This window comes from Patagioenas fasciata, chromosome Z, assembly GCF_037038585.1.
Source record: "Patagioenas fasciata isolate bPatFas1 chromosome Z, bPatFas1.hap1, whole genome shotgun sequence".
NCBI lineage: Eukaryota > Metazoa > Chordata > Aves > Columbiformes > Columbidae > Patagioenas > Patagioenas fasciata.
In genome coordinates this window covers 55,745,500-55,772,716 of record NC_092560.1, presented here as the reverse complement: position 1 = coordinate 55,772,716, position 27,217 = coordinate 55,745,500, and the positions used below count along the sequence as shown (strand labels likewise).

At 41.8% G+C, this 27,217-nt stretch overlaps 1 protein-coding gene across 7 annotated transcripts in view; it reads left to right on the top strand.

Annotated features, from left to right (window-relative positions):
• The first annotated feature begins 5,010 nt into the window (after positions 1-5,010).
• The window catches only part of KIF2A (kinesin family member 2A), a 58,256-nt gene continuing 36,049 nt past the window's right edge, over positions 5,011-27,217 (top strand). For 2 of the 7 annotated variants that reach the window (XM_071802545.1, XM_071802544.1), the window contains exon 1: positions 5,011-5,296. In XM_071802545.1, the coding sequence (XP_071658646.1) occupies positions 5,233-5,296 (64 nt within the window). In that variant the 5' untranslated portion in view covers positions 5,011-5,232. The remainder of the gene's footprint in view (positions 5,297-27,217) is intronic. The other 5 variants (XM_071802546.1, XM_071802547.1, XM_065860289.2 and 2 more) reach the window with 4 other exon arrangements.

Here is a 27,217-nt window from a genome sequence, read left to right as displayed (position 1 = left end):
GCCAGGATCTAAAATTAGCTGAATAAGCCACATGGAAATAAAGTAATAAAAGAAAAGTAGCTAGAATTGCAAAAACATACAAACAGATCTCTTTAGTCCTGTTCATGCAGATTAGTGGCTTTTAGAAAACCTGACCTTCCTAAGAAGCATACAGATGAAGTGACCAGAAAACCTGTGTTAGGAGTTATCAGAGTGCTGTGGGGTGACACTGGTGACAACAAAGCAATTATAAACTTTTGTTTAAATCTGCAAGGCACTGCTGAAGAAAAACTTAATGATTCCCGTTCTCATGATGGCATGAATATTGGTATCTCACTGACACCTCTTTGAAGGTGAAGTTTGTTTGAGTTTTACAGCAACAGTTTCAGCACCTGTATTCTGTCGTACAGAGAAACCTATTATGCTTAGACATATTTGTTTAAATCAGAAAACCTACCCACTTATGTTGTTTCCAATATATAATTAGTTAATTATAAGCCCAAAAGCATTGTTACTCAAGTGAGTCATCAATTCATTTGCTGTAGATAACCAGCAGAACATTTAATGCAATGGAATCTAGAATGCATTTGTGGATGACAAAAGGTTAGTTACGAAGCTTTAACTGCCCAGTTTAAAATATTTTGACTGTCAGATGGGGCAACTACATAAAGTTATGAATATCTGTGCTGCTTTGACTGAAATCAAGTTAATTTTCTTCATGCAGTTAGGAAGACGGGCATAGATGTAACAGACCTGGCCTGACATCCAGGCTGATCAATGACAATATTCCATGCCATTAGTATCATGCTTCGTAGTTAATGGGAGTCAGGTTTTCTAGCTGTGAAGACCTGTTCTGGTTTTGTTCCATTTTGGTTGTGTTCCATTCAGGAGTCCCATTAGCTCACCTTTTGCTGTTCTGCTCTTTCGCACTTGGCCTCTGGGTCTTTCTGCTTTTTTTGGCCTTTTCTCTCTCCCTCTAGGATCAGCTGTTCAGGACCAGGGCCCTCTGTCTTCCCAGGACTGGTTGCTTGGCACAGACAGAGTCTGTGAGGAATTGCATTGAGTGTCACTTATTTTATATCATATTTTATGTCTAGTAGTAGTAGTAGTAGTAGTACATGATAGTATTATTTTGTTATTTTATTAAACTGTTCTTACCTCAATCCACAAGTTTCTCCCTTCCCTTTCAATTCTCTCCCCTACTTGGGTATGTGGGGTGGAGAGTGAGCAATCGGCTGTTGTGGTTTTGGTTGCTAGCTGGGGTTAAACCACTACAAGATTACAGCAATTTATCATTGAGACATGAAAATCAGATTGCTATATCTAATAAAGCAGAATACGTTAAAATATTTTAACTGTTTAAGTAAGGTGGTTCTCCTATTTTTACAACTTTGTGATACTATTGTGTAGTGCTGTTACTCATGAAGTGCTGTGTCATGCACGGGGTAGTTTTAAATAGCAATACAATACAGGTGAAGAGATGCTTAAAAGGAAAAAAGAGCAGGAAGGGATCTGTGAGACAGCTCAGCTGTCACTGTTTTGACAAAGGTACCAAACTGGACAAGTCTACGTCTATCGGTCTAAGTGGGCAACTGGGATCTCAAACTGCTTCAAGTTCTTCTTGTATATGTACTGATTCTTAAATGGAAGAAATAATCTATTATTAATTTTGCTTTTTTTTTTTTTATAGTCCACCAGGTTGCCATGATGACCTGAGAAGCTACAATATTGTGGTGATTTCTTTTTAAAAGTGTCTATGTAATAAATATGGTGGGGTGTTTTGTTTGTTGGTTTGGGGGTTGTTTGTTTGTGGTTGGTTTGTTTGTTTGTTTGGGTTTTGGGTTTTTTGCTCCTTTTTTAAATTTTTTTTTAAATTTTTTTAAATTTTTTTTTTAAATTTTACAAGCAAACAAAAGTTCCTTTAACCTGATTGTTGACTGCCCTACATACACTTCTAATACCAGTTGCATTTGTGTAACTAGGAAAATATTTTCTGAGTTGATCTTCAAAAAGAAAACATTTCATATTTTTACATTACATAAAAATATCTGAAAAGGTTTAATCAAAGTGATCATAAATGTAAAAGCTAAAAAAGACCAAGCAACGGTAATGCAAGTCTGTCATAGGTACTTCTCCAATACAAAACTGAACTACAAAAGGTATGTTCATGCCGTAGAATTTGTGTAAAAATAACATTAAAAAGTGCTCTGTTCAAGTCATTGAAATGCCATGGAATTCCAGTGGGTAGAAGAATATTTTTTTTTAAATTCAAAGTTAATCTCTGCCTAATTCTTATGTAAATCTAAAACACTGCATTTTGGTTTTATTTCAAAATCACCCATGGGTTAAAAATAATAGATCTTTAATTCTGTTATAATTAGAAGAGGTCTTCTTAATGGCACTGGCTTCTTTGTGCTATTACTTACATCAGAACTTTTTCAAAGAGATATTTCTGCCCCGTGTTTGCCAGTAGTCTTAGTTAAATGGACAGTGACTAAATTAAAAAGCCAAAGTATACTGGGTGGACATATCTTGGTATCTTTGATATTATAATTCCATCATAACCATAGTCAGCAATGCTTCCTATTACTAATGTGATTTGGACCTAAATTTCTCATGTAAAAAATTACAGTGGGCAAAGATAAGAGAGTAAGACCTGGTTTTTAAAAGTGAAACTTTTATTCCTTTAATTTTTCCTTAACACTTCATCAAAAGGGTGATGTATATCACTTAGGGTCAATACAAGTAGCAATGAAGTTGTGCAAGATGGTTGTTGCTAACTTTCTGTCAGTTCATGTTCTGGCTCCTTCGTGTGTGTGTATATAGAATCACAGAATGGTTTGTGTTGGAAGAGACCTTCAAAGATCATCCAGTTACAACCCTTCTGCCACAGGCAGGGACATGTTCCCCTAGACCAGGTTGCTCAAAGCCCCATCCAACCCAGCCTTGAGCAGTTCCATGGATGGTGCATTGACAGCTTCTCTGGGCAACATGTTCCAGTGCCTCATCACCCTCATGGTGAAGATTTTCTTTCTTATAGCTAACCTAAATCCACCCTCTTTCACTTTAAAACCATTAGTCCTTGTCCTGTCACTACAGGCCTGCTAGAATGTCTCTCTTCATCTTTCCTATATGCCACTTTAAGTACTGAAAGGCCACAACAAGGTCTTCCTGGTACTTTCTCTTCTTTAAACTGAAAAACCCCAACTCTCTCAGCCTGTCCTCACAGCAGAGCTGTTCCATTCCTCTGATCATTTTTGTGGCCTCCTCTGGCCCCTCTCCAACAGGTCCATGTCTTTCCCGTACTGAGGGCTCCACGGCTGGACGCAGGACTCCAAGTGGGGTCTCACCAGAGTGAAGCAGAGGGGCAGAATCACCTCCCTCAGCCTGCTAGCCACACTCCTTTTGATGCAGCCCAGGATATGGTTGGCTTTCTGGTCTACAAGCACACTTTGCCAGGTAATGTCCAGCTTTTCATCTGCAGGGCTGCTTTCTCTATGTACATATACATATACATATACATATACATATACATATACATATACATATACATATACATATATATACAGCCTGTAAGAGTTGGAAGCAGTAATTTATCAATGCTGAGTTGTTGGGTGTTGTACTGATTTCAGTACAAAACAGACAGCGCAGGCAGGGAGAAGACACGAGGCAAGGGGTGTGACAGGCTGGATTGGAGGGCACAGCTCTCAGTGTGCAGTGGCAGCTGTCATTATGTATTACCCCTTGATGTCTGGATTGAAGGGATTATTTTTAATAGACTGGCTTTGCTGGGTGAGAAGAGGCTGTGTGTTTAGGGTATTGTGATGACATTCAAGGTGTCCAGGAAGCTTTGCAGCAAGGACAAATTTAAACTGGTGGTGCCTTCATCATGTCAGGAACTACCCTCAGAGGAGAAACCCAAGGGACAATGTTTTAAGAGGGTGGCTTGTCTGAGATACAGGAGTCACTACAGGGAAACAAAGAACATGAATTGTGTTTTGGTTTTTATTTAAACTGTATAAAGGCACAGGGTAGTAATGAGGTAAAGATGGGTGGATGCTGCTAACAGCATGGGCTTCCTTGGACCAAAGAGCTCCTGACAGGTTGGGGAACTTGAAGCATGCTTCTAAGCTGCTCAGCTTGGCACATGGGAGTGGAATGGAACAGAACATGGTAACAGAACAGCACAGACTAGACTAGACTAGACTATTTCAGTTGGAAGTGACCTACAATAATCATCTAGTCCAACTGCCTGACCACTTCAGGGCTTACAAAGCCATAGCATGGTATTAAGGGTATTGTTCGAATGCCTCTTAAACACTGACAGGCTTGGTGCATCAACCACCTCTCTAGGAAGCCTGTTCCAGCGCTTACCACCCTTCAGGTAAAGAATGCTTCCTAATGTCCAGTCTAAACCTCTCCCGGTGCAGCTTTGAACAATTCCTACGTGTCCTGTCACTGGATCCCAGGCAGAAGAGCTCAGCCTGGAATAAGCAGACAGTATACAGATAACACTATTACGCTAAATCTTCAGAGCAGCTCCGTCACCACCTGGTGCCAAACAGGTGCACGTGTGTCTGTAAGTCGGGACATGTTCAGGAGACAGGGGCTGGCACAGACGGCCTGCGGCTGGGACGAGCCCCTCCCGGACCGGCCCGGGCCCACGCGAGCTGGCAGGCGGTCAGCGTAGGGTTTTACCGTGGGGCGCCGGTCCCAGGGCAGAGAGGGCACCCATCTTATGCCAGCCGGGCCGAGGTGCAGCGAAGGGCCGCTGCGGGAGAGCGGCTGCGGCATCCCGGCGCGGTTGAATGGCGAGGCGGGGCTCCCCGAGACCGCGGGCTGGGGATACCGGGCACCCTCGTGACTGGGTCGCGGGTGGGAACTGGGCCGAGGACCCGCCCGGGCAGCGCAGGCCGAAGGCGCCCGCCCGCCGGGGCGGGAGGCGGAGGAGGGGACACCTCACGGTGACGAAGCCGCGGCAGCGCGCCTGCCTCCGCCTCCTCCGCCAGCCGGTGCTGCCGTGACGCCGCGGCGAGGCGCGCAGGCGCAGCCGCTCCCAGCGCCTGTTGTATCCGGCCGGCGCCTTTTCTCTCTTCCCCCTCCTTCCCTCCCTCCTCCCCTCTCTCCCGCCCTCCCAGAGCCGCCGCGGTCGGTGCCGCCGCCGCCGTCGCCACCGCCGCTGTGCGCGCCCTTCCCGCCCCCTGTGCGCCCGGCCGGCAGCGCCTCGGATCTCCGCGGCTGCCCCATGAAGCCATGGCAGCGGCCAACTTCGGCAAGATCCAGATAGGGATCTACGTGGAGATCAAGCGCAGCGATGGTCAGTGGGGCAGGGGCGGCGGGAGGGGCCGGCGGGGACGAGCGGCCGGCGGGGACGAGCGGCCGGAGACCCCGGCGGGGCCGCCGCCCCAGTGCGCGGCGCGGGGGGGGGCGAGAAGGGGGCTGCGCGCGTGGCCCATTGTGTGCGCAGGGCCGGGGAGTGGCCGGGCCTGGCGCGCGCTGCGGTTGTCAGGGGAGCGCTCGCGCTTGGCGGCGCAGGGCGGTTGCGCGGGGCGCGAGCGGCGGGGCGGGCAGGCGCTGGGGACGGGGCCGCTGCGGCAGGGCGGGAGCGAGGGACCGCGGCGGCGCGGGGGGTGTGAGGTGGGCAATGGGGCGTGCCGGGCGGCTGTGGAGGGATGTGATCCGGGGGCTTGGCGGGGAGAGGGGCGTGGGTGAGGAGAGCCCGGGGAGGTTTGGGCAGGGAGGTGGGAGGACCTTAGGGGAAAGGATGAGGTGATGAGGGGAGGAAAGGCCTTCAGTGTGAATAAATAACTTCTCTTTTGGTCTGGGTACAAGCCATGCTCTGAAAGAATGACACAGTATGCCCTGACAGAAATGCCTCCGGACACTTCCATCACCTGATAGAAATCTTGATGTCATTATTTCAGATCTTCTTTATGATCAAAATATAAGAGCAATTGCTATTTGTGGCCATGAGTTGTTAATTCTCCTTTAGGAATCCAGTGTTTCTCACCTTGGCCAGCATCTCCCAGAGGGAGGATGTGTGGTGCTGTCTAGAAATACATATGAATAAAGGAGGCGTGTGTGTCAGGTTTAGGCTGCTAACTCTTCATTTGTGTGATAGGAGGGAACTGAAATGGGAAGTTCTTTGACTGAATCAATGGCAGGTCACTCGTGACTTTAGCTCTTTAATTTGAGTGGGACTGTGTCATCTGTTCTCAGCCTCTGGGAGGTCTGTGGAGCCTGCTGAACTGGGGTGGGGTTCTGCTGGGGTTTTCTGGAAAGTTTTTTTTTTTTTCAGAGTTCAGGAGCTAGCTAAAGAATAACCAGATGTTTCTCATGGAAGAAAGCTTTCGAGGTCAAAGGCACTGAAGTTAGCATGGTTTTGTCATGAGCCAGGAAACAAGCAGCTGACAAGCTTTATGCAGCCTTTCTTTCTTGTGTCCCATACTGCAGTTCAACCCTACAATAAAGTAATGATTGGAGTTGGCTGGACACTATAGTAAACCTAACCCCTCAATTTGTGCTTGATGGCTTGTGTGTCACGTGAAGAATCTGATAGGTCTGGCAGTTATTTTTATAACTTCTGCAGATCTCTATCTGGGGTTTCAGAAAACCTCACTGTAGCAACTTATAAAACTGTTTTTATGAGGTCTGTGTGAACTTCTAATAAATATAAATGTTACTGTTTGGCTTGTATGCTTTTGGAAAATAAGGCATGAGCATGCTTTGCTGGTTTGGGTTTGTTTTTTCTTTTTCCCTCTGCAGGATTCTACTCGCTTGTAAAGTCGGAAGTGAGGACAGTAACTCTTGAATGTAAAAATACTTCCTTACATTACTGTTAATTATTTACGTATTTTGCTGTATGACTTACACATGTGATGCAACACATTAATATATTACACTTCAGTAATACTAGGGGGATGCCTTCATAGCAATTGCTCAAACTTTAGAGTTATGACCATTTATGTTAACTTGGTCCTTGTGTGACTGCAGTGTCATGCTAGAGTTAGTGGGTCCTGGTTATTGTGAGGTCTGATTGTTTTCTTTTGGGACTGGTGGAGGAGATACCCCATTGTGGCTCGATCTACTGCAGCCTTCAGTTGTTAAAATTCCCCTTTAAAGTGTAGGAGAGACTGTCCCAGGTGTGTGGAAGGGGGCATTTTGACAAAGATATTGAAGGGCAGCCAGCACTAGATTACATTGTCATTCAGAAGATGGGTTTACAACCTGAGCCGTGGTTGTGTAGGTGATCAAAACTGATCTAGCTGCTTCTAACAAAGGGACAGTCCTGCTGCCTGTGCCACTGTCAGCCACATTGTTCATACAAACTCTCCCATCCAGTGTGGCCAATTAGTTTCTTCTGATGATGATTTGATTCACTAAACACAGCAGAAGATGGTTAGATGCACTAGTTCCGATAGCTCACAGAGGGATCTGTGACCCCAGCAGTGTCAGTGTGTAGGAAATGCATGGCCAGGATGAAATGGAGGTCTTCACATGTGGTCTCCTGGTTCAGTAAACAATGAGCTACCTGGATCTGCTCTACCCAGAGCTGTGTCCTAGGCAGAGTTGGGGTTGTGTATCGTACCAGCTATGCTTGCCTGAAAGCATAATTGAAACTCTTTAAGAAACTTTGGATAGAGTGATGAGTTGATCTGGGCTATTTTTTACATGTGGTTTGTAGGGAGCCCTCTTTTAAAACTAGATATTATTTTGAGCGGCATGTGTAGTAATTCTTTAAAAATTTCCATAGTTATCTGTTTATTTGCTGAATGCAGAGAAGAATAAAGTTTTACTTTGTTAATGGGATCATTTGAAAAAGTATGTGTTTTTTCCCATCTGTCCACCAGTAACGTTAAACACTTTTCTGAATACAGAGTTTTATTAATTCCAGATAACTCTGATTTGTCTTTAAATAGAAAGGAAACCTAAGAGAAAGCATTTTTTTGGTGAAACATCAGTGTGACAAGTCATACTTGTTGACTACACCAAAATTGCAAAGACTGGCAAAACATAATAAACCAAAGAATAAGACCAGAACATTCTGTGAAGAAAAGTTACATGTTCTGTCATTTTAACAAGTTCTAATTAGGCTTAAGTGTTTCATTGAGAGATTTCTTATAGGACTCAATAAAAAATAGATGTTGTACAAATGAAAGGCATTGTTAGAAGTCATGGCCAAAAACACATGAAAACCAGTGTTTGGATAAAACCCAGCATTTTCAAGGACTGATGCTGGCAGAGCTGCTTGCTGTGTATCTGTTTTTTCTCAGTGGGTAGACATTGGTATAAATGTTGTCTAGAGCTGCAGATACTATTTCCCGTTATAACTGGAATAACTAGTTATGTTTGTGTAATGTAAGAGCATACCAAGTGGTCAGCTAGTTTGGTTTTTTTTGATAATAATTTCTGATACCGAAATTTACTTGTTATTTAATTTATATTTTTTGCTTGAAATATGCCTAGGTAATCTATCTTGGAAATGAGAAGGAACTCCTTTGTTTTAGATTGCAAATTGCTAAGAATGGAATGTGTTTCCAGCCCTGAAAAATGTGCCTTAGCCCATGAAAGGTTAGAGAAGAAGGGAGGGAGCCAGAGGATACCTGCGAGACTTCTCCAGAAGATGCTCCTTTTTGATGTCTAAATACAGGCATTTGGCTGTTGATGAATTCCCTTTACTCAAATAATATAATAATAGCTCACTGCTTTATATGTGAACTTACACCTGTATCTCCACTTCTTGTGCATTATCCAGTTAATGATGTTAAATACCTATATAACTACTTGTAGAAAAAAACTTCACTTTTTTTTTTTTCCCCCCATACATTCAGTCTGTTGCTGAAATAGGATAAATTGCTTATGCCCTGCAGCACTTTAGTAGGCTGATGGGTGTTTTTTCTTTTTCACTCCAGTTGTGTTCTGTCCATTTCCTCCTCAGGCTGTTTCTATTCTCTTTGTCTTTGCAGATCTGAAGTACTACCTAGAAAGACAGAGGAATTAGTTATGTATTTGCTCATTTTGAAAGCAAGGTGGGGAATACAGTTCTGATCTCAATGTGTCAGAAATAATGTCACAGGCATGAGGACAAGGGACATTCTTGTAACTGGAAGAGCGACTGAAGATTTGACTGAAGTTCCAGAAAAGGAAAAATGCAGAGTTTTTAAGGATTAACCACCAAATGATGTGAAAAAGAAAGATTATGAGTTTGTGCCCATTTTTTCATAATAGAAAAACAGGAGAGCTGTCAGTGTTTGAAAAAGAAGTCTAAAACTGATGAAGGAGAACAGACTAGCTACAGTTATCATGTGCAGCTTGTTACCAGAGGAGATGGAGGCTAGAAGCATAGCAGAATTTTAAGAAAGATGGTAAGAATATTCAGTTTTATACTAAAATTTTAAAGAATACACTAGCAAGTGTAAAAGCTAGTTTCTGTTCTTCCTCAGTGTGTTGTTTAAATAACCTCTAACTGATGGGAGGTAGGAAGAAATCTTGCCTCTGGCTGTGTTATTTTGCAATTTCCTACTTAAGAATTTTCTTCACTTGTCTCTGAAGCAACTGGAACTGGTCACGGTTGAATATAATCCATGTAGTCCAAAATCCTGCTGGCAGCTCTTCCCTCTGTAGGCTTGCCGAAACATCGTGGTAACTGTTTTGCCTTTCAGACATGAACGAGACTAATTTTTGTAACGGTAAGGGCTGTAATTTTTTTCTTTAAAGCCCAACTTCCATGAACTTGATGTTTCTCAGATTTGAGAGGTCTGTAACATGCTCTGTCTTCTGGGTAATCCTGTATGATGATCTTGATCTTGACATACAACTCCCAGTAGCAACAAGGAATTTATAGCGGGATTGAAGGTACAATGACACTATAAAAATTCTGTTCAGGTTTGGGTAGTCACCCTATTTTACAAGCTCTTGGAGATAGATTTAAATGGTAATGTGCTTTTACTCTTTCCTTTGGTGACATACATCTCTTTGTTCCTTGTGATTGCCACGTTTAAATCATTTGACTCAATTACCTAATCCCTATGTAAGCCATATGGGCACAATGTGTCTTTGTCCTTCCATAGTGGCTGGATCACAGGCAAGGCTTCAAGTTTGCTATTGCGGGTTGAGCTAATGGATCCAACATTTAGGCTGGGTTAGCCAGTGTAGTTTCTCATATTATTACATCCAGAGTTTCTGGGTTTTTTTCCTACAGAAGTGTTGACCAGGAAGATATGTTAAATTTACTGAGTCCTTCTTGCAATCACTTTTTAAGCTTTAAGCTTTTGCCATGCAGTAAGTGGATTTGCACGGAAACTCGCAGATTCTCAGATATTTATGGCGGCCTTCTATATTTTGTATAAATAGCTTTTGAATGACGAGTAGAGTCCTAATCTTCAGTGAATCTTTTCATCTTTGTTCCATAAGTGTGTTTAATATAGCATTACATCCTGGCAATCATGTCTTTAGAGCTGTGTGTGGCCATGAGGATTACGCAGTTTGTATTGCGTGTTTTTTCACCTCTGATCATGTTGAGCAATTTATAATTTCTTTCTTTTTGGTAGATAAAGTTACTGCTCTTCCCACTTGCTCTGTCTGATGGCCTGTTGCCTGAGCCCAGTGTTACTTGTCTTCTCTTCTTACAGCTTTATTAAGACTGCCATGCTGCTATGGCACCAAGCATGGCTTCCCACCTTGCCAAGGTGGGAAGGGACCATAAATCGCTGGGTAGAGGTGATCCCTGCCTGCAGATCAATGTCATTGCAAAAGTATCTCTGTTTGCTCTAGAAGATAAATTAGTGTTTTGACTTCATTTAGTACATCCACTTACCGTAGGACAATGCAGAGGGGTGAATATCAAGTATTTGCAGGGTGAGCTCCTTTCCTGGAGCATATTTGCTGGCTTGACCTGTGGAATGTGCCACTGCCATTTTTTGTGCTTTAGGAACAAGTAACAGAATGGAGTAAATTCACTTCATTTCTTTGTTCTTGTTCAAGGTCTTCCTTTTTAAGTGTTTATTAACGTATATCGTGAAGTATGATTAAAACAAAATACCTTTTTTCCCATCTTATTGTTTGTTGGGTTATCTTGTCTTCCTCACTGTACTGTGTGACTGGAGCCAGGATCAGGAAGATCAGCCCATGGTGAACACTAAAATATGGTGTTCACTATAATTGTTCACAGTATGTTTAGTCTATATAGGAAAATAATACAATTACTTTTGATAAATGCTTTTGTTAACTTTTCAGAGTTAAGTTAAACTTCTGATGTAATGCAAAAAGTAAAATACAGAAATCCACAGTAAGGACTGCCAAGCAGTCCTTGTCCAGTAGTGGCAATGTGTAGTAGACAAAATATATGGTCAGGCATGACAGTGTTTGTAATTTAAAACTGAAGAGCTTTAAAGAAGAGCTTGGCTTTTTATAGTCAATTTTTCATTCTACTTCTGTAACATAGGTAAAATTACTTGGAAGCATAAATGCTTTCAATGTGTCTTTCCAGATGTAGGGCAGAAGGTTTTTATGGAGCTGCAGTATATTTTTTTGTTTTATCTGTTCATCTGTTTCAAAAACATGAACAAGCTTTCATGTATATGAACAGCTGAGTTTGCTTGCTTGAAAGCTTATCTGTGTTTTCCAATTTTACCACTGTGTCTTTTCAGAAGTCTTTATTTCTTTTGGGGTGGGGGGAATAGTTACAGTTCCTTCTAACAAAATTTTTTTAAAAATTGCTTGCAGTTGAATATTCGAAACCTCTGGGTTTTATTGTGACTTGGTATTTGAGGTTTTATGTAAATTGTTCTCAATACTGAACGGATTGTAAACACTAGAATGAATGTTCCTAGCTTTATTGTTGGGATCAGTTTTTCCTGGGTTTGGGTAGAGGTGTTTATGCTTACATAGGACTGTTAGCCACTCTTCATCATTAAATTAGCTACAGTTAATTTTGACTGTTGGTGTGATTCCACATATGTTTAGTATGTTTAACTCTGGGCTGCTCTTGTCCATGCACTGCATTGGTTTTAGTTTTTAGTTAGATGTGTTGAAGGGAAATGAGGGGTTGAGGGCACTGAAACTGGTAATCCAGGTGTAGATTGTCTTAAACTGCTGTGAGGTGTATCCTCAAACCTGTTCATGTTGTGTATGTACAGGCACATGTGCTATTTCTTCTTTTTCTGTCCTCTTTCCTTTTATTAAAATGTTCATAGTTTTATATTGCTGAGTACTATTTTCTTATTTTCACTCGAAGAATTAGAAAGCCTATAGTTTGCTCTAGTGTTCCCTCTGTATAGATGGCTGATTTGTGTGATTTTCCTACACTTTTGACCTCTGTGAAGGAACGCTTTGAATTCTGTAGTATATGGCTATGCAACATGACTGACTGTGTCTGATACCCTGGAAATGTGTTTTGTTCATATCCCCAAGGGTATCATGATAAACAGGTCAGTTGTATCTTAAAACATCTATACCCATTGATTTACTAGAATGCAGTGCACTACACGTGCCGCATGAAATGCTTTTCTCAGGTGGAGCCACCACCGGAGGCAGAACAGGGACATTCTTCTCTTGTACCACTTCTCTGTGCCTGGTCATCGTGCCTGGTCATCGTGCCTGGGACACAAAGCAGCCATGGGTGTCCCGAAGATGGCATTGCCATTTCCCTGTTGAGAAGTGTTCTGTGGAGTTAATTTTGCTGTCTTTGAATTTGCTCATTTCTAAAATGTAAAGCTAGATTGTTAGACATGAGGTAATAAAGCTGTGTAAAAAATTACATTAGAAATACCTTTCCTGGAAAAGAAATTAATTTATCAGATTTTTTTTTTTTTTAATGTGTGAAGTGCACTGAATCATTTACATGAGTAGAACATGCCTAGAAGACTTTTGGTAACTCTACTGTTATTGTCTAAATTTGATTGTTCTTTTATGTTGCTAGGAACCCCAGTTAATTTTAGTATTGCTTAGTTAAAAGGAGTAAGTAGAGGTTCTTGACAAAACTCTGTGTAACTGTGCATCTAACTGAAACTTTAAGTGAGATTTTAAAAAATATTAATTACCAGGTAGATTTAACAGTTAAGCCATTTGATCAGTTTGTGTTGCTTTTTTTGTTTTGTTTTGCTTTTATGGATTCTTGTTTAGCAACACTGAGTCTTGTGTTTGACTCTTGAGAAAGAAGGCTTGAATGTGATAGTATAGTTTTTTATTTTGCTTTATTCAAATAATACACTTTCAGTATAGCTTATTGTTTTTACCTAGTGACAGTTCTGGTGTCATCAGGGATGAGCTGCATTTAAGTTTCCCAGACTCGCAGTGGGACCACTCTGCTGTGTTCTTTGGTACTTCTGCTGTGCCCGCTCTGTAGGTCCAGTCCCAGGCAGTAGCAAAGTGACTTCAAGGAACTTGTATATAACAAAAAATATTTGACATTGGTTTCATTTTTATCAGTGGATGGTTCTGCTTTTCCTGTGGGGTAATGTAAGGTGCTTTGAAGTTAGCAGTTATCGCACTGAAGCTTTGTCAAGTGCAAGTTTGAGTCTCTCATGGCTCCTGTCAGGCACTGAGAGGTCTGTGTAATCCCAGGTATCGAAACTGTGAGTATTTTCAGTCCCTTCTGTTACTTGCAGGATAGTATGTTAGGAGTTGCCTTCAGTGGATGAACACACTGAATGTGTGAGTGAGCGGTGGGCAGTAGAGCATGAGTTTAGAAGCAAGGTGCATAGCATATTTGTGCCCTTTCAGAGTTTGGATCTAGAAATTTTGTTACACAGTGCTGCATATTTTGCAGTCTCTAAAATGTGTTACTTTAGTCTTGTGTCTGAACTACATAGAGAGTTTGAAGTGTATATCCAACTGATTTATTGAAGTATTTGCTAGAGATGTAGGCATGCATAATGATGCAGTGATGAGGATCTCTGGCTCTAGGAGAGAGCAGTGGAAATGAATTCAATCTGAAAAGTACGTGCACACTTAGATTTTGGAATATTCCAAGCTTTTGATTCATTTTTGGGTTATTTTTGCATGTTCTTCTATACTTCTGTGAATTTAACTTCTCTGTTAATCTTGACACTATAATAGGATAGGAGTTCGGGTGGTGATGAACGAGGTAAACATAAATCACAGTCCAATGCTTTTTAAATTATAATAAGTTTCATCAAACAACAGAGAAGAATTAAAATATTATTCCAAGTTTTCTTGCTGGTTTGAGCTTTTAGAACCTTGTTAAGATACAGGAAAAATACAGGCTTTAAATGTGTATGAGGATAAAGGCTTCTTGCTTCTGACCAGGAGCAACAGTTGGCAGCTCTGTAATAAATTAGGTAATGGTAAATATTCTTACTAAAGGTAATATTGCGAAGTAAGGGAAATTAACAAAGAAAACCCTAACAACAACCAAACAAAAACCAAACAAAACCAGCAAGACACTGTTTGACAGGGTGGGTCACGAAAGACAAATGGTACCATTTGGAAACATCTGTAGAAGGTGCTGGTGGAAATTTTCTGTGTGATGCAAGAAGCTATTGTTTCTAGGCAGCTACTGTAAGCTTCAGAGAAAGTAGAGAAAATAATGAAAAGGAAGTCTTTGCCATTTATTAAAGCAACAAACAAAATGAGAAAGGGGGAAGGGAGAGAGAACCAGCCAAGTCATCTCAATTTTTTGGCAGAGGGTATTCATCACACCAAGTGGTACACCACAATCTAAAATCCTCTTGCTAAAAAAGTTTCAACGGCACTAAACCCCAATGCTGCTTGAAAGAGATACTTGACTGAATCTGCTTTTGCTCCTACATACCATAACCGTATTGAAATTTATACTGAACACAGAGGACTTTGATGTGTGAAAGTATATGGCAAAGTATTCTGGAGAGGAACTTTCATAAACAGTTTTAAAAGATGTTAAAGAAGCTGCCTGCAAAATTGTTCTAAGGCACTCCAAGGAACTGCTGATTCAATGTACAAAAATATGTCAAGTGATGTTCAGTTTTACAAAACTAAAAAAATATATATAAGAAGAAGTATTCCTGCAACTTGTTTACGAGTTGTCAACTTATAGGAAGGATCCGAATGTCATTACCAGGAACTGAATGAAAACTTTGACTTACAAAGTGACAGTAAAAGAAAAATGTCATAGGGGACAGAAAATACTATCATGACATGCATTAATGAATTATTCTCATTTGAATAAAGTTTGCAGCTCTGGTTGCTTAATCTTCCCTAAATCTGAGAACTGGAGGGGTTCATATGGGCCATGAAAGGGACCAGCAGGCATTGGAAAACCTCGCAGGAATGTCAAAAACAGGTGGATTATTGTTTTGGTTTGGGCTTTTTTTTACACTTTGGAAGGGAGATTGCTTTCATGAATATATGACAAGATGAAGATTACTTTATGAAAAACGAATGACTTTTTTTTCCCCTTCTCTCTTTAGAAGTCTTTAACTGAAATTGGAGAATGTGATTTTTTTTTTAAAGCTTATGAAGTGTTTCTGCCTTTTTGGAGGTTCCTCCTTCTCCTTAAATTACCCTCACCACTACCATAAGAAGTACCTCAGAGGATTAAACTGATGGTTCCTCTAACCCAATAGTGGCTATTTAGGAAAAGCAGGTCAGCCTTGCCAGTGGCCACAGTCTTTGTCTTCCCCAAGTATCTGGAATTATATCTGGGATATCAGAAATACAACTCTGCCTAGTCCTATTAAATATCCATTTATAGACCTATTTTCTGTGAATTTACTGAGTACCTTTCTGACCCACCTTACACTGTCTGCCTCAACATCCTCTTGTGGAAGCAAGATCGGGAATTTCCCTGCTTGCTGCATAGGAAAGTACATTGCTGCTTTTATATGATTGAAGCAAGTGAGTCTTAAGAGCCTGCATCCAGCTTTAACGTTGCAGGATTTGATGAGTATCAGTTTCAACTAATTTTGTCCTTTATGGTTGTAAAGTACAACCAAATCCACTCACAGTCTTGTTCTCAAAAACATGCAAATAGGACCATGTAGCTGCTGGTTTGTCCTGTCTCCCCCCCAGAGTGGAGTGGAGGAAAAAATCGAAAAAGAAGGGAGAAGCTCATGGGTTGAGATAAGAACAGTTTAATAAGACAACATAATATTATTATAGATAATGATAATGATGATAGTAATATACTAATCTTAATTATGTATATAAAAATAAATGTTCTGCAGCATAATTGCTTATGGACTCCTGTAGTGTTGAACATGCAATCCTGGAAAGACTGTGGTCTTGAACAGCCGATCCCAGCAGGAGAACAAAAAGTCAAAAAGTGGAAAGTCCATTGGCCAACTGCAAAATGGCAGAATGGCAAAAGGCTGAACTAACACGGAACTCCAAGTGGAATGGAATTGAAGGGAACCGAATTCTCCAACTGGCCGAAGAGATGGCTCCAGCTTTATACAGAGCGTGATGCTGGTGGTGGGGAACATTTCATTGACCAACCTGGATGTCAATCTTGGTGCTGTCTTGCATGTTCTCCCTTCCAGCCGCTATTTTGCACCTGCAGCTGGAAGGCTGAAGAAGTCCTTAGTCTCCTTGGCAACAACCAAAAGATCAGTGAATTTGTATGTTCTTTTTGTACCTAGCGAAAACCACAGTCTGCCTAGTGACAAGGAAACATTAACTCCATTGCAGGGAAGAGCAATGTTATCACTTTATTCTCACACTAAATCCAAACCAGAAGACTCTGCTAGCTACCAAGAATAAAATATTTAAATGCATAAAGAAAAATATTTCAATTTTAGTTAACCCAGCACAGTGAGCAATTTCATCCCCAACTTGATCTCTTAATTCTCTTTGTCTTCTTAGTTGTCCTTCTCTACTTCCTCTAATTCCCCTACATCTTTTTTGAGGTGTGAAGAATAGTGCCTCAGTAATTGAGATGTGAGTGTACCAAGGTTTTATTTATAGTTTGAAAATTACACTTGATTTTATACTGTAGCTTCCTGACAATGGCTGGTGTTTTAGTGGCCTTTTTTGTTGTTGCAGCTAATTAACGAGTCGATATGTTTGGAGAAGTGTTAATTTAAGGATCCTTTACGTGAGTTGTAACTTCTAGTTTCAACACTGTGTACCTATAAATTAGATCATTTTTCTCTGGGTGGATTATCTTTCTTTTGTCTATGTTGAACCTCATCGGCCACCTTTTTGTGTACTGCCTTATTTTTCAGAGGCCCTTTTGAAGTCATGTCATCTGACTATCCAAAAAGCTGTCTTGCCAAAGGATCAGATCCAAAATTTAGTGTAATTCAGAGTTTAAATGAACACCATGCTGGAAGATGACATGTAAGTTTCTAGCTAATATTTTGAAAGGCCTATATCATAAAAGAAAACAGTCCCCTCCTTCCTTAGCACTGTTTTCATGTAAACTTGTACAGAGGGTTAGAAGTATTTAGTGGTTTGGACTGTTCTCACTGCAAGTTTATCTTGCGTTTCCTTTTAGTCTAGTGTCTGGTGCTGTGAGCATTCTTGTTGCACATGTGCTAGTTCATGTCCAGGCTTCCATCTGGAGTGAGCCTCCTACAGGAAACCTGAACTCCTTGAGTGGTTCTTGGGGAGAGACCTGAACTGTGTCATTTTAGCTGTCACTGCAAGTGCTTCTGCATCACACTTGCATATTCTTGAGCACATCTCTGGACATGCAGCACATGATCCTATTTGTGATCTGAAAGCATCATAGTGGGAGGCTGCAATGCAGTTTTCTCACTTTTGTGTCAAGGTGAATAACCATTAGAAAAAATAAATTGTGAGGTCTTAGGGCTCTGTGCATGCCACTTGGTACCACAGGGGTACACCTGTACAAGCATTTCAGTTCGGATCAAGAATGGACTTTGGGCATGTATCTTCTGATCATCATTTACACACTTGTGCTATGCTTTAGTTCGCTTTGAAAGTGGCCTTGGAGCACATGAAATTCCATTTGGATGAAATTTAGCAGGACAGCACAGTCCAGGTATGTCCCTGATGCACTCCAACACGAGGTGCTCAGTCTGCGGCACTAGACCCCCTGCCCAAGTCTCCTCCAAAACATGTGGTATGGATGTCTGTTCCCCAGCACCACCAACTTTGCTCTGCAGAGCTGCTCCTATTGCAGTGCACTACTCACACAGTCACAGCCGAGGGACATGGGTTGCACACTAAGTGTTCTAGTTGTGAGCAATGTGCTGTGAAAGGTGCTGTTCCAGGGGTGCTGTGGGCATGAACCAACCGGTACCAGTTACCTTGGGGTTTCTGTCCATGGTGTGATCTGGAAAAAAAGGTGCAGAGATGATCTCTGGGACTTGAGGTTTTTCTGTTACAACCTAGTCCTGGCTGCTGCTTGAGAATGAGGAGGTTGGTCATGGTTTATGGCATATTTTGGTAAGAGCATGTGTACCATCGCATTGATTTTGGAAGTGATTACAGCCCATCGTGCTTGATTTCTCACTAAAATGAGCGGAAAAATTATGCATCTAATTGAGGCATTCTAGGAGCATACAGTGCCTCAAATAAAAGTAATAGCGAACGGTGGAGGACAGATGCTAAAGTGCTTCTAGTCACTGTGTCCCAAACTGGTGTCCTAGAGGTGGAGCGGGTAAACGCTGTGGTGAGTCACGGAGCTTAATGTGGGGTGACCTGACCCCATCTTGGTCCCGCTGGGACCTCAGCATGAGAGAGGCTTTGTGCAGCGTTACCGATATCAACCCATTAGGAAGGTCAGTTGTAAGTTTCTCTGAATGTCAGGAAAATGTTTTGTAGAGTATGAAGAATGATTCATATGAAGTTTTAATACAGTGATGTATTTAAGACAGGTAATGGTAGCATGCCTAATAATTTCTACCTAAAAGTGTGCCTTCTAGGGTCAGTTTTGGGACTAGCTCCCTGGTTTTTCCCATCCATTAGTTACTCATTCCTGGTCCGTAAGACAGAAAGTAACATTGTTCTTGGGCAACTTCATTATTATGGTAAAGTGAGAGTATAATCTCTGGAGATCTGTATCATACAGCAAGACTAGGAGATATCATAGAGTCACAGAATAGTTTGGGTTGGAAGGGGCTTTCAAAGGTCATCTAATCAAATTCCCCTGCAATGAGCAGGGACATCTACTAGATCAGATTGCTCAAAGCCCTGTACAGCCTGGCCTGGAATGTCTCCAGGGATGGGGCATCTACCACCTCTCTGGGCAACCTGTGCCAGGATCTCCCCACCCTCATTGTAAAAATGTCTTCCTCATGTCTAGCTTGAGTCTCTCCTTTTTTAGTTTGAAACCATTACCCCTTGTCCTGTCGTAACAGGCCCTGCTACAAGGTCTATTGCCATCCTTCTTATAAGCCCCTGTTAAGTACTGAAAGGTCGCATTAAGATGTCCCTGGAGCCTTCTCTTCTCCAGGCTGAACAACCCCAACTCTCTCAGCCTGTCCTCACAGCAGAGGTGTTCCAGCCCTCTGATCATTTTTGTGGCCCTCTCTGGGCCCTCTCCAACAAATCCATGTCTTTACCGTGCTGAGGGCTTCAGAGCTGGATGCAGGACTCCAGGTGGGGTCTATGAAATGAAACAACTGGGATAAAACATGGCACCAAATCATTGTGCTTTTTCTGTAGACTGGGAGATCATAAACCACGAATGACAGGCAAAAAACCTTGATAGTCTAGTTAACCACAAAATAAGTGAGGACTACCAGGATGAAGTGACAAGGGGGAAAGTGAATGCAATGTCAAAATTACTGTTATTTGGCAGTGAGTGCTCCTGTGGAAAGCAGTCTGGAGCTTTGGTGGGCTATTGCACCTTGGCCTGGTTGGCAGTGTTGGAAAAGGAGATACTCCTACGAGGCTGAAGCTGGTAGAGTTGGCTCACTGTTCTTTTACAGGTGTATTTGTACAAGCCATGAAAAAAACAGACAGTACTAGCTGGCTGTGAACACATGGAATCTGTAAAAAAGTTTATGTTGACAGCAAGGTACTAGCGCAGCTCTCTGGGGTGGACAGCAGAGGCAGACTATTAGTAACATAAAGGTGCAATGTGTTCACTACTATGCGTTGCATACGAGTGGATGGGCACTTCCTTCCAAATATCTTTTTCTGTGGCTTAGTTGTTTGTGGAGAACTCATCCTCTTAAAAATGACAGGATGACTGGAACTGTAGAGCAAAGATATAACTTCATAATAAATACCTAAATATCAGTGCATCTGTTAGCCATTGTGATGTGGTACTTTATGAATTGAGCTGCTTGAAAAACAAGTCTCTCTCTGACACTGATACCTACAAAGGCAATACGTTGCTGTAGCTTCTAAATGCCACGATAGTGAGATACTCTCAACAACCTTGTGTGAAGCTTCTGAAAGAGAATAAAGGGAATATGTTTTAAGAGGAGCTCACTGATGTGAATCAATGACCTCTGAAATGTGCTTTAAAGTGTATTAGCTCCCAACCCCAAAAAGAAACTAGAGCTACCTTGGGGAAAATAAAAAACAAAGGTGTTCCTCTAAGTGGGGAAACCACAGGAAATTTGTTTTGAATGTAAAAGGGAATTTTAGAGATTGGCTTGCAAAATGAAAAGTCAGTGGAAAATCCCAGTGAATCACAATGTGAAAGGATTGGAGATTTGACGAGTAATAGAGAAACAAAAACTGCGACAGCAGCACTGGGATGCAGCTCTAGGGAACTGCTTGACAGAAGGTGCATCAGTGTGGACAGGAAACAAGTTCAGGTAGGCTGAGCACAGTGAATTACAATTTAGTGGTTCAGGATGGGGGTGCTTGTTGCTGTTGGATGCAAGGGAAACCAGAAAGTCGCCAATGTCCTGCTTGCTGCATGAGGGACGTTAAATGTGCTGTTTGTATATTGAAGCTTAATATTGTATACAGTTCAGTGACATGTCTATGTGTTGGATTTTTTTTCCCCTCCTCATTTGTCACTGTACTGTCAGTAAGATGTGTGAACTTCATTTTTCTAAAGTACTACATTTGATTATTTTTGCACAGAAATAAGATACATATCTTAGATGGGGATTTTTCTGAGTTTGATAGCTTTCTAGATGGGGGCAAGAGTAGATTAAATTGGATTTTAATTCAAAGCTGAAATATACACGCAGATGTGGGAAACTTGTTTTGAGTAATGTTAGTTTCTGTTCTGAAAATCCCTGTGTATTGTGTCCTAGAGCTTTACAGAGATCATAAAATGTTGTAACATGCTTACCATATGAAGAGCTTGAGTATCAGTGTAATAATATAGAGAATAAAACAAAATGAGTTGGTAGTGAAGGATCATTCACAAACACAAATATGAAAATATATAGTTAATTAAAATTACGTGGCTTTCTTTTGGTATTTAAGAACTTGCTTTAGAAATCTGGCAGTACCTTGGCTGTTTAGTGACCTGACGGTGTGGTAACACCATAAGGTAACAGACAAGACAATAAGGAAACCTGGCAAAACCAAAGTAAATCTGTATGATTAAGTAAAACAAAACTAAAGCATAACTGTGGTAGATACAAAGAAAATAAAAGGCTGCTTGTTTGTGGATAAATGAACCTTTGAAACAAAATTAAATCAAACATGTTTAGTGTTGTGGAGAAAGAAACATCTGTCCCTAGCAACTGCCGGCTTTTCCTTGGGGGATTAGCAGCAGGACTGCTTGTGCAGCGCAGGGGGGACCAGGACAAGCCCTGATAGCCTGAATAGCAATGTCACCACAGTTGACGTTGCTGGAGACACCGAGCCTGGAATTCTCTTTTTCTTTTAGATTTTTTCCTTGAATTTTGGTATAGCTGTTGTTCGATGACTAGAGGGTTATTTTTCACCTCCCTGAGCTCTGAGAGAGCAGGAAAGCCTTTTCACCAGTCACCTGGATTGGAGCCCGTAGCATGGGAGACAGTTTTCCGGACCATGGTAATTCTGGTAAATGCTGCTTCTGGATTTGCAGCTTCATGTTTTTCTTAAACATGTTTTTTTGATTGTTGTTGTACACGTAACTTGGCATTTTTATTATGTTTAAAAGACAGTGAAGAAAATTCTTTTCACAATTTTAATTTTTGAATATCAAGTGGCAGAGGGTGAAGATCAATCCTGTCCAGGTGTCCCTAGATGAGATAGCATTCATGTTAGACCCTCATGGAAAATCCTGGCTATTTCACAAATGCCTATTACAGTACTTTAAGGGTGGGTGGTTTCTGTGGCAGTGGTCATCCTCACCAAGACTGTAGCAGATGTTAAGTTGTAGTATATTTTTGCATTCATCTATGAAACATCTACTGTTGATGCACTTAGACAAGCTCAGTGCTCGGCTGACAGACTGCTGGCTGAGCTGATATAACACATCTGTGCTCCTGAACAAGTGGCAAGTTCAGGGGATGTAACATAAGCTGTGAGTTTTGTTTACTGAGTGTTGGGTCCATTAACATTGCCATAGCCTGGTTCTGCTAAAAATAATTGCCTGGGTTTGAGCTAACGAGGCTCAAGCAACTGTATGATCGTTGTAGTGTAACGTTGCCAGGCAGGGTCCTGCGCCTGGTTTTGGGAGAGGAATGAGTGTCATACCGGAAATGATGAACCTTTCTTTTCCATAGCCTGATCTGGAGCCTCTGTGTAAATTTTTAATTATTATGACTCAAAAATATTTCTAAGACTTCAAAACTTTGGTGTGCCATGTGTGACTATGGTGTCTTTTGGGCTGGGGGCACTTTAATTGTGTGGAAGGGTGGGGAAGGCGATGGTCTTTTTCGAGCCTTATTTCTTGAGTCACTTGGGAGAGTGCAAAGGGGTTTAAGTTACATGTCAGCCAGTGCTGTAGCCCAGACTGTAATTTAGAAAACACCAACCTATATTTAACACTGAAACTGGCATTTCTGAAAAGTATTAGGAAGATGAAAAGGCCATGGTTTTAGTACTGTAACTGATCACTGCTTCAAAATTGTGGTGGTTTGGAGAAGTTTTGCAGGTAGAAAATGTTAATTTTGCTTGGAGATAAGGCTCTAAGTACAGCTTGGTATTTACCATTGGTTGGCTCTGCTACCTAGATTGCCGGTTAAGTAAAATGTTTGATTTAGCCCTGGTTATTTGCTTTTGCTGCTGCTTCCTGAGCCTTTTTCTACACCAATTGCCCCCTAATTGCTGTGGGGATTTATCTGATGTTTCTGCAGATGTTTATGCTTGCTTTCTTCTGTTTGTGGAATGTCCATCAGATAATTAGGAAAAGAGGGAATGGAGAGTTTATGTTCTTCACTTCTATTGATTAGGGTGATAAGTTTGTAACGTATATGTATTTAAGGTAATTGAAAAGTGTCAGCTTCACATATGTTTGTATTCTATTGCTGTATTTGCAGCAATATTTTCTGCATGCTCTAGTCAGTAGGAGATAAGCCAGATGCCACACACTTTATGACAGAATGTACACAAATAATAGTCTTTTCAAATAACTTCTGGAGTTTTGAGCTCTATAGCAATGGAACAACTTCCAAGAAAAAGTTTTGCCTGTGATGTGAAATCTAATCATGTGAGGAGAGGCACTAGAAATAACAGAAATGCCGAGTGAAGAATCAGTGTATCAGCACTATGGCTCTACTTTCTTCTTTTATTTTTGAGATGTGTGTGAAATTAGTCTTTCTTTCCTTTCTCAGTTTGTCATAATGCATGCTCATGTTTACATGGACATGTTTGCATTTCAGAGGTTGATACCAACTCTAGGAAATGCAACAGAAATCAGGGGTGTTGCCTTCAACCACTCTTTGCAGATTGATTTGGCTCGTAACGTTTGCAGCTTGGTCTTGCTTTATATGCTAGACAAGGTTTATGCCAGACTAATTGGTTGCTGGCATTCCTGAATTTCACAGCTGCTGTATTCAGCTGTGTACTAGAAAAATATAATGGAATACTGTTTGTGGAGTGCAAGAGGCAATTGTAAAGATGTAAATGTGTTTTCTGGCACTTCAATGACATGTAAACTTTTAGTAACAAAGAATTTTTAGGAACAAATTGTGAGGGTACGTTGCCAGTTCAAACATTATAGTATACATTTTGTATTTAAGCTGAGAATATTTGAAAGACAGACATAACTTTAATTTTCATTAGTGATTTTTTTATTCAGTCCTGACTTTCTTGGCCAAGCAATGGATGAAATCTGGCACAGAGATGGAAGATTTATTGTGATTCTTTTGTTCCAGCATGCTGGCTTACTGTACTTGTGAGAGTGTTCAGTATTTTCTTTTCGTTCGTCAGCCTGCTTTGATCTCCTTTCACTTGTTATGGCAAAGATTAAACCTTTTTAAATTGCTATTTGTTCTCTGTCAAAAGTTGTGGAGCACAGGGGCAGGTAATAGGACTTAGATGATGGCTCTGTGACTACTATAGTGTCACAGGTTTCAGCTGTGAGTACTGTTTTTCTTGAAAATTTATAAAACTTGCTAACATACTAAAGATTATTTTAATCACAGAATGGTTGGAATTGGCAGGGACCTCTGGAGATCATCTACTCCAACTCACCTGCTAAAGCAGGTTCGCCCAGAGCAAATCGCACAAGAATGTGTCCAGGCAGGCTTTGAATGTCTCCAGAGAAGGAGACTCCACAACCTCTCTGGGCAGTGTGTTCTAGTTCTTTGGCATGCTTCTCCTTATATTCAGATGGAACCTCTTGTGCTTCGGTCTGTGCCTGTTGCTCCTCATCCTGTCATTGGGCACCACTGAAAAGAGTCTGATCCCATCCTCTTGGCATCCACCCTTGAAATATTTATAGTCATTGATAAGATGCTCTCAGCCTTCTCTTCTCTAGGCTGAACAGACCCAGCTTGCTCAGTCTTTCATCATCTGAAAGATGCTCCAGACCCCTCATCATCTTCGCAGCTTTCTGCTGGACTCTCTCCAATAATTCGTTGTCATTCTTAAACTGGGGAGCCCAGAACTGGGCACAGACCTCCAGCTGAAGCCTCACCAGGGCAAAGAAGTGGGGGAGGATTCACCTCCCTCGACCTACTGGTCATGCTCTTAATGCACCCCAGGATACTGTTGGCCTTCTTGGCCGCAAGAGCACATTGCTGGCTTATGGGTAACTTGTTGTCCACCAGGACTCCCAGGTTCTTTTCCACAGAGCTGCTTTTCAGCAGATCAACCCCCAACCTGTACTGGTGCCTGGGGTTATTCCTCTTCAGGTGCAGGACCCTACACTTGCCTGTGTTGAATATAATTAGATTGCTTTCTACCCAACTCTCCAGCCTGTCTAGGTCTCACTGAATGGCAGCACAGCCTTCAGGTTTATCATCCCATCCTCTCAGCTTGGCATCAGCAGCAGACTTGCTGAGGCTGCACTCAGTCTCTTCATCCAGGTCATTAATGAACAGGTTGAACAAAGCTGGACCCAGTACTGACCCCTAGGGAACAACACTAGCTACAGCCCTCCAACCAGACTGCACCACTGATCACAACTCTCTGAGCTCTGCCATTCAACCAGTTCTCGGTCCATCTCACCATGCATTCATCCAGCCTGCACTTCCTGAGCTTGCCTATGAGGAGTTTGTGAGAGACTGTCAAAAGCCTTGCTGAAGTCAAGGTAGACGACATCCACTGCTCTCCTCTAATCTACCTAGCCAGTCATATGACCATAGAAGGCTATCAGATCAGTCAAGTATGATCTCACCTTGGTGAATCCATGCTGACTATTCCTCATAACCTTCTTTTCTCCACGTGCTTGGAGATGACATCCCTAATGAGCTGTTCCATTGCTTTTCCAGGGATGGAGGTGAGGCTGACTGGCTTATAGTTTCCAGGACTGTCCTTCTTGCCCTTTTAGAAGACTGGAGTGATGTTGGCTTTTTACCAGTCCTCAGGCACCTCTCCTGTTCTCCAAGACCTTTCAAAGATGATGGAGAGTTGTTTGGCAATAACATTTGCCAGCTCTCTCAGCACTTGTGCGTGCATCCCATTGGGAACCATGGATTTCGGGATGTCCAGCTTTTCTAAACGATCTCTAGCATGACACTTCTCAACCAAGGGAAGGTCCTTTCTCCAGACTTTCTCTCCTACCTCCAGGGTCTGGGATTCTCAAGGGCTGGTCTTAGCAGTAAAGACAGAAGCGAAGAAGGCATTCAGTAACTCCACCTTCTCTGTATCATCCATCACCAGGGAACCCACCTCATTCAGCAGCAGACTTATATTTTCACTAATCTTCCTTTTGCTGCTGAGGTACTCAAAGAAGCCCTTCTTCTTGTCCTGGATCTCCCTTGCCAGATTTAATTCCAAGTGGACCTCAGCCTTTTTCACCACATCCCTGCACACTCTAACAATGTTGCTATATTCCTCCCAAGTGGTCTGTCCTTTTTTCCACATTCTGTAGCCCTCCTTCTTCCATTTGAGTTTTGTCAGAAGCTCCTTACTCATCCATGATGAGACAAGCTCCTTTTGCTTGATTCCCTGCTCATAGTGATGCACTGATCTTGAGCTTGGAGGAAGTGATACTTGAATATAAACCAGTTCTCTTGGACCTCGCAAACTTCTAGAGCCCTAACCCATGGGATTCCTCAAAGTAGGACCTTGAAGAGGCCAAAGTTAATTCTCTTGAAGTCCAGGGCTGTAATCCTACTTACTGTCTTGCTTCTCCCACACAGGATCCTGAACTCCACTATCTCATGGTCGCTGCAGCCAAGGGTGACCACCAACCTTTGTATCTCCAGCCAGTCCTACTTTGTTAGGACAAGGTCCAGCAGCACACCTCTCCTTGTTGGCTCGTCTATCACCTGTGTCAAAAAGTTATCATCAGTGCTCTGCAGGAACCTCCTGGACTGTGTGTGCCTAGCTGTGTTGTCTATTTATATACAATATTTCTATAATATTGTATAATATATTATATTGTATAGAAGTTGCTGGCTAAAATTACATTTTTCATATACTGTTTTTCTCTTCATTCTGGATTGACAGCTGGGCCTGACTTTAAAACAATAACAGAAGATTATACCAATCATAGCTTGAGGAGTCTTCCAGTTCCCACAGTTTTTGTGTCTTTGCAGTCCCAGTGTGCTCCCTGTAGAAGTGGCAGGACTGACACTGCTACAGGAGGGCAGTTGCTTCTGTTGCTGCTTTGCTGATGAACCAGATAACTTGTTGAAAACATCCTACAACAGGGTCTTCTTGCACAAAATTAAGTCCCTGGAGGTCATTAAATGCAGAAACATCGATGACCTTACACGAAGAAAACTCACACAAAAAAGCTCGTCCAAGGAAATAAGGTGTGACAGCGTCGTGCTCGGTGTGTCTGCTTCAGCTCTGCCACCAGAATTTAGGCAGA